At 41.8% G+C, this 13,148-nt stretch overlaps 1 protein-coding gene across 3 annotated transcripts in view; it reads left to right on the forward strand.

Moving 5' to 3' along the window:
- bdh2 (3-hydroxybutyrate dehydrogenase, type 2) overlaps positions 1-13,148 on the forward strand; it is a 54,889-nt gene that overhangs the window by 31,351 nt on the left and 10,390 nt on the right. For all 3 annotated transcript variants that reach the window (XM_072916438.1, XM_061987754.2, XM_072916439.1), the window contains 3 exons: positions 7,259-7,367; positions 7,576-7,636; positions 7,769-7,882. In XM_072916438.1, the coding sequence (XP_072772539.1) occupies positions 7,259-7,367; positions 7,576-7,636; positions 7,769-7,882 (284 nt within the window). The remainder of the gene's footprint in view (positions 1-7,258; positions 7,368-7,575; positions 7,637-7,768; positions 7,883-13,148) is intronic.

Below are 13,148 nucleotides of genomic sequence, written 5' to 3' on the forward strand. Positions count from 1 at the left end.
AACAACGGACATGGACTAGGTGGGGATTGAACCAGGGACCCTCGGGTTGCGCACGGCCACTCTTCCACTGCGCCACGCCGTCCCTTAATGCGTGGCACGCATTGAATGTCTCTGCTGCATTGGATCAGTCTCCTTTCTTTAACAGGCAAAAGCTTTCTAACCTCACTAATGCCTTGCATCGTCTATATTAGATATATAACAACGGGCGGATGGCGGGCGGGTGTGGTTTTAATAAAATGTTGGTTCGGGTGGATGGCGGACGGCGGATGGATGACGACTTTTGTGATGCGGTTGCAGATGGAATAATTGCCTATCCGCGCATCTCTAATATATATGTATATGTATAAATATATATTTGTATAAATATAATATAGACACTAACATCAGGTGTTGTCTTCATTATAAAATGTATATAAGACTTTTAAAGTCATTTTGATAGTAGGCTATTATAGGCTAATATGGACACTTACATCATGTGTTGTCTTCATTATAACAATTATATAAGCCTTTTAAAGTCATATTGATAGTAGGCTAATATAACTAATATAGAGACTTACATCATGTGTTGTTTTCATTATAACACTTATATAAGACTTTTAAAGTCATTTTGATAGTAGGCTATCATCCATCCATCTTCTACCGCTTGTCCCTTACAGCACCCTCCTTGTCACAGGGGGTGCTGGAGCCTATCTCAGCTGCATTTGGGCGGAAGGCGGGGTACACCCTAGACAAGTCGCCACCTCATCACAGGGCCAACACAGATAGACAGACAACATTCACACTCACATTCACACACTAGAATATAGCTAATATAGACACTTCCATCATGTGTTGCCTTCATTATAACACTTATATAAGACTTTTCAAGGCATTTTTATAGTAGGCTAATATAGACATTTACAGCCTGTGTTGCCTTCACTATAAGACTTGGGTTGCCGACCCCAGCCCTACATTCTTGACCTCAGGAAGTCACACTCTCACGTCATTTCTCGAAATCAACATTTCCTTGTAGTCTTCCCACACTCCTCATTTGTTTCGGATTTACTTTTATTTTCTTCTTATTAAAGTTCCTTTGAGTGTCCTCAAAAGCGCTATATAACTGTCATGATTACAGTGCCGCAGGGGTTATGTTCCAGAGCCCCCTGTGGTCGATGAAAATCTGCTAAGTAGGGACCTTATTTATTTGATTATTCAAATGTACTTTAAATGTTTATAGAACCTCCCTACACTGTGATTAACCTTTCCTATGCTCTTAAAACACCCTTAAACAATATGTAATTTTGTGATGTGACTATAGGGATGAGTACCGTTCACATTTGAACCGATAAGGTACTGATTTTTGGTACTTTTTGTTAATAATTATTACTTGTTTTTGATATCAAATTGTTTTATTGCAACATTTAAAGGAATATCTGTTCATCACAATGTTGTTATATCTTGTCTAAATCTCACACTTCTGAGTCTCATTTGCAGTTATGACACTAAATTGTAATTGCAAGTCCAAGATGACAGATGGCAGTAGTGTTTGTTTATGGTGTGTTGGTCAGTTCAGTGTTTGCGGTCTGTTGCACCCTACAAAGTGTTAATATTGTAAGTGTTGCAATTACTACGTTTGATGGTAACGTGCATCTTAGTTGTAGTTTTGGTTAACAAATTTGGAGGTGCTGAAATTACGCTGTAAAATCCCTAATGCTAATCAGTAGCGTGTCGATAGCAAAGCTAATGTATATTAGCATCAAGCTAGCGCATTTTTGGAAAAGTGGAGCCTTTCTTTACCTACGTTACAGCATTTTTTTTGAGTCATTTTCTTCGCAACCGGGCGTCACGTTACGTGTTGGATTTTACGTGAATCGTTGTTCAGTCAGGGCCAAAAAAGTACCGGATTTGCTACCTATCCCTAGATTTATTGATTATCTGTATTAATGATAAACTTTCACAAAGCCCCCGTTGGTTAGTGTTACCATTTTAGATTAAAATAATTGTCAAACCGTGATTGATAAGTGGACTCACAGACTGGTGATACTGCTTATTTACTAAAGAAGCAAGCTAGCGTGCTAATGGTTAGCTAGGTTGAATGTTAACATGGATACAAGACACATTCATTTCTTTCCCTTTTACAAACCTCACAGGTGTCAAACTCAAGGCCCGGGGGCCACATCTGGCCCGCGACATAATTTTATCTGGCCCGCAAACACCTGGAAATGATATGTGTCAATAAAGTACTACATATTTTCTCACTAAATGTATTGATTTTTTTTTATTTTGACAGAAAAATAGATGTACTGCTTGAAATTGCATACCTTTTAAACATGTTTGGAAAGTATGATAACATACTGTAATTGTTGTTGCAATATTCAATACTATTATTGTCTAAATAAAAATACTTAACTTTACAGCAAAATACCCATCAAACTAATACAAATTACAATACATTTTACATTGTTCTTTACAGCATATATACTGTAAATTAAAAAAAACACACATAATACATACTGACTGGTATACACATAATGAATACTGACTGGTATACACACATAATACATACTGACTGGTATACACATAATGAATACTGACTGGTATACACACACAATACACACTGACTGGTATACACACACAATACATACTGACTGGTATACACACGTAATACATACTGACTGGTATACACACGTAATACATACTGACTGGTATACACACGTAATACATACTGATTAATATACACACATAATACCTACTGACTTGTATACACACATTATACACACTGACTGGTATACACGCATAATACATACTGACTAGTATACACACGTAATACATACTGACTAATATACACACATAATAAATACTGACTGGTATACACACATAATACATACTGACTAATATACACACATAATAAATACTGACTAATATACACACATAATAAATACTGACTGGTATACACACATAATACATACTGACTAATATACACACATAATAAATACTGACTGGTATACACACATAATACATACTGACTGGTATACACATAATGAATACTGACTGGTATACACACATAATACATACTGACTGGTATACACATAATGAATACTGACTGGTATACACACACAATACACACTGACTGGTATACACACACAATACATACTGACTGGTATACACACATAATACATACTGACTGGTATACACACCTACTAAATACTGACTGGTATACACACATACTAAATACTGACTGGTATACACACATAATACACACTGACTGGTATACACACATACCTAATACTGACTGGTATACACACATAATAAATACTGACTGGTATACACACATAATACATACTGACTGGTATACACACATAATACATACTGACTGGTATACACACATAATACATACTGACTGGTATACACACATAATACATACTGACTGGTATACACACATAATAAATACTAACTGGTATACACACATAATACATACTGACTGGTATACACACATAATACATACTGACTGGTATACACACATAATACATACTGACTGGTATACACACATACTTAATACTGACTGGTATACACACATAATACATACTGACTGGTATACACACATAATACATACTGACTGGTATACACACATAATACATACTGACTGGTATACACATAATACATACTGACTGGTATACACACATACTTAATACTGACTGGTATACACACACAATACATACTGACTGGTATACACACATAATACATACTGACTGGTATATACACATACTAAATACTGACTGGTATACACACATAATACATACTGACTGGTATACACACATACTTAATACTGACTGGTATACACACATAATACATACTGACTGGTATATACACATACTAAATACTGACTGGTATACACCAGCTATGGAGATGATATCAGTAGAAAAAACTGCATTTCGTTTAGATAATAATGAGTAATATATTGGAGTATGGGATCCATTATTTAAATTTGTTTGAACTATTAAATGAACAGGAAATATGACTTATTTTATCCTTGTGGTAAATATTGGACACAATGTGTTGTCAAGCTAATAAGATGCAATACAAGTGTAAGTTTTTATTTTATTTTTTATAAATGGCTGTGATGATAATGTAAATGAGGGATTTGTATTCACTGGTATGCAGTGTTGGGTTAGTTACTGAAAACCAGTAACTAGTTACAGTTACTAGTTACTTTATTTCAAAAGTAACCCAGTTACTAACTCAGTTACTTACACCAAAAAGTAATGCGTTACTGTGAAAAGTAACTATTTTGTTACTTCCTTTTTTCTTCTTTCTTTTTTTAAAGGCTCCCATTAATGCCCTTTTAGCTTTCATTTCAGTACTGTTATTGCACTGGAGAATAATACAATCTGTTGATCAACTTGACATGCATTTGCATCACTGAAATCTGCTAAGCAATTTGGTCTACATACAACACACAAAGACAAAGATATGTTTCAAAAGGCCAATTTTGTTTCAGGCCAGAACAAATTGACAAAACTATTTTAAATAGCTGCAACATAACATACATAAGTAACAAACCACATAATAACAACATGTCACAACATAGCTGTAAACCAGGCTTCACCTAAGGAAGGCACACATGACAAACACACAAATCCTAACCAGGCATTTTTTTCTCTCAAGGAATTGTGAAATAAAATCATGTCTTCAGGAGATCAACACTGTACTGAAGCCAAGAACACTCTACGCATTTCCCCAGTTTTAGTTTAGAGAAAAGGAAAGATTGGCCTGGACCACTAGGATCCCTCTTTATGTTTGTGAACGTTATAGTCTATACATTTAGAGTGATGTGATAATCAAACACTAGAAGTCTAGAATGAAAGAGTATATAAGAGAATTGACAGAGTGTGTGTACCTTCAGTGATGAATGATGAGCAGAGGCAGAGTTTGGAGTGTTTTCTTTAGCTCACTTTTCATGTTTATGTACTCACTGTCCAGGTACGTGAAAATGTTTTCCGTGCCATTTGCTGTTTGACGCCGGTATCATGCCAATTAGCTGTTGAAAGCGGGTGACTCCACTGTAGAAATAGCCTGCATGTCTTCTAGCACATACGCTGCAATGGCTCTATCAATGTTGTCCTGGCGAGCAGTGCCTCCGTTAAAATCCTTAGGTGGAGGTGGAGGTGAAGTGGCATCAGAGTCTGTCTCTCTCTTTACTGGCTTCGTCCAAGCATGTTGCTTTTGTAGCTGTTTCAGCAAATTTGAATTGCTGTTTTGGGCAGTAGATAGGATCTTTGATCCAAGACACAACTTACATTTAACTAAGATGTTCTTTTCTTTGTGCTCGACAAAAGAAAAGTAGTGAGAATATCTCCATGTTAAGAAACTCGACTTCGGCTCCACCATGATATCTTGTCAGACACGCCCCCCCCCCCCCCCCCCCCCCCTTCACACAAACACACACCGCAGCTCTCCAATAAAACACACTCAGATCTTCTCAGTTTCTATCCGATACTACATAAAAAAAATAATGCAGTAACGCATCATGTAGTAACGGTAATTGAGTTACTGAATATAAAAAATAACGCGTTAGACTACTAGTTACCGCCGAAAATAACAGTGTTACAGTAACTTTGTAACGCGTTAGTCCCAACACTGCTGATATGTTGGAATTCTAATTAATATTGATACTGTTGTTGATAATATTCATTTTTGTTTGACTACGTTTGGATTGTTTTGTGTCATGTTTGTGTGTCCTCTCAATGACTCTGTTAATTGCTATTCTGAATGTTGCTGGGCCGGGTTTGGTTTTGGAATTGTAATTGTATTTTGTTGGACTGATTAATAAAAATAAAACAATTTTAATAAAAAATAAATCTAAATACAAATAAAAAATCTGCAATAAGTGAACCGCGATATAAACCGAGAGACCACTTTCCAGCATGATTTGTGGGCAGCACATTTGCATATCAGCCTTCCCGGTAAGGTCTATTCAGGTGTACTGGAGAGGAGGCTACGCCGGATAGTCGAACCTCGGATTCAGGAGGAACAGTGTGGTTTTCGTCCTGGTCGTGGAACTGTGGACCAGCTCTATACTCTCGGCAGGGTCCTTGAGGGTGCATGGGAGTTTGCCCAACCAGTCTACATGTGTTTTGTGGACTTGGAGAAGGCATTCGACCGTGTCCCTCGGGAAGTCCTGTGGGGAGTGCTCAGAGAGTACGGGGTATCGGACTGTCTGATTGTGGCAGTGCGCTCCCTGTATGATCAGTGCCAGAGCTTGGTCCGCATTGCCGGTAGTAAGTCGGACACGTTTCCAGTGAGGGTTGGACTCCGCCAAGGCTGCCCTTTGTCACCGATTCTGTTCATAACTTTTATGGACAGAATTTCTAGGCGCAGTCATGGCGTTGAGGGGATCTGGTTTGGTGGCTGCAGGATTAGGTATCTGCTTTTTGCAGATGATGTGGTCCTGATGGCTTCATCTGGCCAGGATCTTCAGCTCTCACTGGATCGGTTTGCAGCTGAGTGTGAAGCGACTGGGATGAGAATCAGCACCTCCAAGTCCGAGTCCATGGTTCTCGCCCGGAAAAGGGTGGAGTGCCTTCTCCGGGTTGGGGAGGAGATCTTGCCCCAAGTGGAGGAGTTCAAGTACCTCGGAGTCTTGTTCACGAGTGGGGGAAGAGTGGATCGTGAGATCGACAGGCGGATCGGTGCGGCGTCTTCAGTAATGCGGACGCTGTATCGATCCGTTGTGGTGAAGAAGGAGCTGAGCCGGAAGGCAAAGCTCTCAATTTACCGGTCGATCTACGTTCCCATCCTCACCTATGGTCATGAGCTTTGGGTTATGACCGAAAGGACAAGATCACGGGTACAAGCGGCCGAAATGAGTTTCCTCCGCCGGGTGGCGAGGCTCTCCCTTAGAGATAGGGTGAGAAGCTCTGTCATCCGGGAGGAGCTCAAAGTAAAGCCGCTGCTCCTCCACATCGAGAGGAGCCAGATGAGGTGGTTCGGGCATCTGGTCAGGATGCCACCCGAACGCCTCCCTAGGGAGGTGTTTAGGGCACGTCCGACCGGTAGGAGGCCGCGGGGAAGACCCAGGACACGTTGGGAAGACTATGTCTCCCGGCTGGCCTGGGAACGCCTCGGGGTCCCACAGGAAGAGCTGGACGAAGTGGCTGGGGAGAGGGAAGTCTGGGCTTCCCTGCTTAGGCTGCTGCCCCCGCGACCCGACCTCGGATAAGCGGAAGAAGATGGATGGATGGATGGACATTTGCATATTTAATGTACAATTAATCTATAGGTTTGTGCACCACGGCTCCATCTTGGACTGTGACGAGGCCGACTGGGACTTCACCATGGACGTCAACATCCGGAGCATGTACCTCATGTGCAAGGCTTTCCTGCCCCAGGTGACCTTTGCCCTCCCCCTCACTAATTGCCGATCCTGTTCTTAGTGAATTGCAGCTGTAACTCTAGTAACATATGCTTCTTTATTTATTTTGTCACCGTCCTCCGTGCCCCTGAGATAAGATGAGATCATTGTCTCCCTACTAACTCCGACATGACACTCCAGTTACGCACAATTAAACCCACCTCCTGCTAACTTCCTCATTACAGATGCTGGCCAGGAAGTCGGGGAACATCATCAACATGGCCTCGGTGGCGTCCAGCATAAAAGGTGAAGCTAACAGGTGCACCTGTATAAGCGGCGCTTATTTAAAGGGACATTAAGGCAGCGTAGTATGAGCATGTTAATCCTCTTACGCCAGATAACGGCTTTGTGTGTGTGACATATGTTGCCCTGACACAGGTGTGGTGAACCGGTGTGTGTACAGCACCTCCAAGGCGGCCGTGATCGGCCTCACCAAATCCATAGCTGCCGATTTTATCGAGCGAGGCGTTCGCTGTAATTGCGTTTGTCCCGGTAAGTCCAGATAAAAAAACACCCATTTTCCAGTAGATGACACTTGCTGTTTCAGTGACGTCGGTTATACAAACCCCGTTTCCATATGAGTTGGGAAATTGTGTTAGATGTAAATATAAACAGAATACAATGATTTGCAAATACTTTTCAACCCATATTCAATTGAATGCACTACAAAGACAACATATTTGATGTTCAAACTCATAAACTTTTTTTTTTTTTTGCAAATAATAATTAACTTAGAATTTCATAGCTGCAACACGTGCCAAAGTAGTTGGGAAAGGGCATGTTCACCACTGTGTTACATCACCTTTTCTTTTAACAACACTCAGTAAACGTTTGGGAACTGAGGAGACACATTTTTTAAGCTTCTCAGGTGGAATTCTTTCCCATTCTTGCTTGATGTACAGCTTAAGTTGTTCAACAGTCCGGGGGTCTCCGTTGTGCTATTTTAGGCTTCATAATGCACCACACATTTTCAATGGGAGACAGGTCTGGACTACAGGCAGGCCAGTCTAGTACCCGCACTCTTTTACTATGAAGCCACGTTGATGTAACACATGGCTTGGCATTGTCTTGCTGAAATAAGCAGGGGCGTCTATGGTAACGTTGCTTGGATGGCAACATATGTTGCTCCAAAACCTGTATGTACCTTTCAGCATTAATGGCGCCTTCACAGATGTGTAAGTTACTCATGTCTTGGGCACTAATACACCCCCATACCATCACACATGCTGGCTTTTACACTTTGCGCCTATAACAATCCGGATGGTTCTCTTCCTCTTTGGTCCGGAGGACACGACATCCACATTTTCCAAAAAGAATTTGAAATGTGGACTCGTCAGACCACAGAACATTTTTCCACTTTGTATCCGTCCATCTTAGATGAGCTCAGGCCCAGCGAAGCCGACGGAGTTTTTGGGTGTTGTTGACAAACGGTTTTCGCATTGCATAAGAGAGTTTTAACTTGCACTTACAGATGTAGCGACCAACTGTAGTTACTGACAGTGGGTTTCTGAAGTGTTCCTGAGCCCATGTGGTGATATCCTTTACACACTGATGTCGCTTGTTGATGCAGTACAGCCTGAGGGATCGAAGGTCACGGGCTTAGCTGCTTACGTGCAGTGATTTCTCCAGATTCTCTGAACCCTTTGATGATATTACGGAGCGTAGATGGTGAAATCCCTAAATTCCTTGCAATAGCTGGTTGAGAAAGGTTTTTCTTAAACTGTTCAACAATTTGCTCACGCATTTGTTGACAAAGTGGTGACCCTCGCCCCATCCTTGTTTGTGAATGACTGAGCATTTCATGGAATCTACTTTTATACCCAATCATGGCACCCACCTGTTCCCAATTTGCCTGTTCACCTGTGGGATGTTCCAAATAAGTGTTTGATGAGCATTCCTCAACTTTATCAGTTTTTATTGCCACCTTTCCCAACTTCTTTGTCACGTGTTGCTGGCATCAAATTGTAAAGTTAATGATTATTTGCAAAAAAAAAAAAAAGTTTATCAGTTTGAACATCAAAAATCTTGTCTTTGTAGCATATTCGACTGAATATGGGTTGAAAATGATTTGCAAATCATTGTATTCCGTTTATATTTACATCTAACACAATTTCCCAACTCATATGGAAACGGGGTTTGTATTTGGGGATGTTGTGCCTTTTATCCTACAAAAACAAGCAATGGCAATACCAGCGTGCTATCTAAAAGACGACGCAATCTTTAAAATGCTCGCCCATTTCCCATGCTTTCGTCCACCGAGTTTGACTTGCTGACGGGTATCGAAACTGAAAGTCGACTTGACACGTCACCTCCTTCTTCACTCTCTCTCCAGGCCTGTACTTCATGACACCGTTAATAATATATATGTGTGTCCATGGAAAGGGGGGGCGGGTAGGGGCGTGGGGCGGATTTAATTTTCGCGGGATTTGGTCCGTTTGAAAACAACGACCAGGGTAGGATGAAGGAGCCCCTAAATCCTGTGTAGACCGCGGGTCCAGACGCCGCGTCCTTGACCGTCAGGGAGAGGCCGTGTGGACCCCCGTTACGCCGTCTCTACTGCAAACCGGGGTGTTGATATCGACAGTCACCTCGTTGACCGCCGCCGCGCTGTTCGCCGCCGTGCTGTTCGCCGCCGTGCTGTTCGCCGTCGTGCTGTTCACCGCCGGGCCGCTGTCTTCATCGATGTCTGGGTCGTCCTCCACCGCCGCCGCCGAGCCGCTGACCGTGTCGATAAACGGGGTGAAGTCCTCTGTCGAGCCGCCGATCGCTGGAGCACAGGTGAGCTTGGTTTGTGATGAGCAGATAGGAGGTCCCGAAGCTACCGTATTTTCCGCACCATAAGCCGCCCTGGGTTATAAGCCGTGCCTTCAATGAACGGCATATTTCAAAACTTTGTCCACCTATAAGCCGCCCCGTGTTATAAGCCGCATCTAACTGCGCTAAAGGGAATGTCAAAAAAACAGTCAGATAGGTCAGTTAAACTTTAATAATATATTAAAAACCAGCGTGATGTGGGCGCGCATGGAGTCGTATATCAACATGGACGGAGCTGCATGAAAAAAGCCACCCGGCCTCTTCGCGTAAACTTCCCTTAACCACTCGCTCATCTTTTCTTCATCCATCCATCCCTTCGAGTTAGCTTTTATGATGACGCCGGCTGGAAAGGTCTCTTTTGGCAAGGTCTTCCTTTTGAATATCACCATGGGTGGAAGTTTCTGGCCATTAGCATGGCAAGCTAGAACCACAGTGAAGGATGACTTCTCATTCCCTGTGGTGCGAATATTCACCGTACGTGCTTCCGTTGTATCCACAGTGCGGTTCACAGGAATATCAAAAGTCAGTGGAACCTCGTCCATGTTGATAATGTTCTCTGGCCGGATCTTTTTTTCAGCTATCTTGTTTTTACAATATGCACGGAAAGTAGCCAGCTTTTCTTGAAAGTCTTTAGGCAGTTGCTGTGAAATAGTAGTCCGTGTGCGGATGGAGAGATTGCGTCTTTTCATGAACCGGAAACCTGTCGCTTAGTAGGAGCCATTTTGTGGTCTTTACAGATGTAAACACACAAAGGAAATGAAACGTAATATCCGCGCGCTTCTTCTTCTTCTTCTACGCGGGCGGGTGGTTGCTTACAGTAGAAGAAGAAGCGCTTCCTGTTCTATGGGGGCGGGTGCTTACCTTGGCGGTTGCTTGCGTAGAAGAAGAAGCACTTCCTCTTCTACGGGGAAAAAAGATGGCGGCTGTTTACCGTAGTTGCGAGACCAAAACTTTATGAAAATGAATCTTAATATTAATCCATATATAAAGCGCACCGGGTTATAAGCCGCACTGTCAGCTTTTGAGTAAATTTGTGGTTTTTAGGTGCGGCTAATAGTGCGGAAAATACGGTAAGTTAGCTTCAATGGCGTCGTTAGCAGTAGCATTGCTAGGCTTCGCCAGGCGGGACAACATTAACCGTGTGGTTACAGGTCCAGGGTTAAGTTCAGTGTCTCCTGAGAGTAGAAGTAATAGTAGTATTAGTTGATCTTCGGTCAATCCTTCCAGTCAGGGGCATGTTTCTTCTGTTTCGATCCGCAGTCAAGCACGAGGCTATTAGATTAGATAGATTTATTGGTCCCCGTGGGGAAATTCATTTTCACTGCTGTACATTTAAACAATAGATATTACACATCACAAAACAAAAATAACAAAAATACATCATACATGACAAACACATTTACAGGCTTGTCAGACAGATCAGGCTTTTCCTGAGGCGGGCCCTCCGGAATTTGATGGTTCTGTACCTGCGCCCTGATGGTAGTGGGATCAGGCCCGGCCCTAACCAATCTGGCGCCCTAGGCAAGATTTTAGGTGGCGCCCCCCCACATCGGCAGTGAAGTGTATATACTCACAAGAAACCGAATAGCTTTGTCTTTGACCTTTTTTTTACTTAAAGAAAGCAAATTAACAATCAGAATAGTTAACAAGATAAAAAAAATATGAATAAATAAATGAATGCAAAAAAAAAAAATGAATATATGAAATACAATATTTTTTACATACATATTGCTTAATTAACATTAATGATGTGCACTTTAACAACTAGGCTTACAACTATACCTAATATATAAAGGGGTGGAAAAGTGACTATTACCTGCAGGGCAAACATTAGCTAACCAGAAGGCAATAACACCTGCTTAAAAGATCTAATACAAATGTCCCTGAGGAATGTAAGGTGGGAGTACTGTAATTACCTAACGTTACATTATTATTTTCCATAACAATTTAGCCCCTCCACAATATTAACCCGACGTTAAAACAGAACTAGCTACTTATTGATTAGCAATTGCCGAATCATGTAACATTAGCTTAATGCTAAAAAGCCAGGTTACTATCACATTCTGTAACAGACAAATAATTTCATGTAGGCTAACGTTACCTACCTGCTACCTCTGTCTTTTTCTCGTTTCTCCTCCTCTTCTTTTCTCTTTTTTCTTCCCTGGGCACCTGACAGTTTTGGCCGTTTTGACATCTTGTGTTGATTTTTTGATGTGGTGACGTCCAAAAAGAGTCATGATACGGGAAGGGAGGGGGTGCGGGGGGGGGGGGGGGGCGTAATATTGTAACAAATAATTTTTCTATTATATAGGCTTTACTTTGCATTTTAATTAACGTGGGATTATTTTTTGTATTTAGAAATAATAGTACCAACTTTTTTTTTTTTTTCTCCAACATTTGTGGCACTGGCGTGGCGCCCCCTGATGGACGGCGCCCTTAGCATTTGCCTATACGGCCTATGCCACGGGCCGGCCCTGAGTGGGATGATGTATTAGTGTAGTGGGTGAGTGATATCCTGGACTATTGTGTTTGCCAGTCGAGTGATGGACCTGTGGTTTAAATCTGAAATGTTGGGTGTAGGTAGGCCGATGATTTTAGCTGGTGATGGTGAAAAAACATGTGGAACAGTACATAAGGATGGGTTGAACAATGCTTTGGTAAAGTAATAACAGGAGATGAGGTGCAACGTAAAGCTCCGAAGCTAAAGTGTTTCGCCGATGTATTGTCGATGAGATAAAAATCACTGTGATTGTCCATTTTGCGTTCACGACTCTCATTTTCAAGAGGGTAAAGTATCCGAGGTGGTTTAAAATACAAATCCGTGATCCACAATAGAAAAAGGAGAAAGTGTGGAATTAAACGAGCCTGTATGCTACCGTGGGAGCGACAAAGAATGCGACTGCTCACCATGACGACTGCTGAACCACTGCTGGACACATTTAGA

This window comes from Nerophis lumbriciformis, linkage group LG27 (genome assembly GCF_033978685.3).
Source record: "Nerophis lumbriciformis linkage group LG27, RoL_Nlum_v2.1, whole genome shotgun sequence".
NCBI classification, from domain to species: domain Eukaryota; kingdom Metazoa; phylum Chordata; class Actinopteri; order Syngnathiformes; family Syngnathidae; genus Nerophis; species Nerophis lumbriciformis.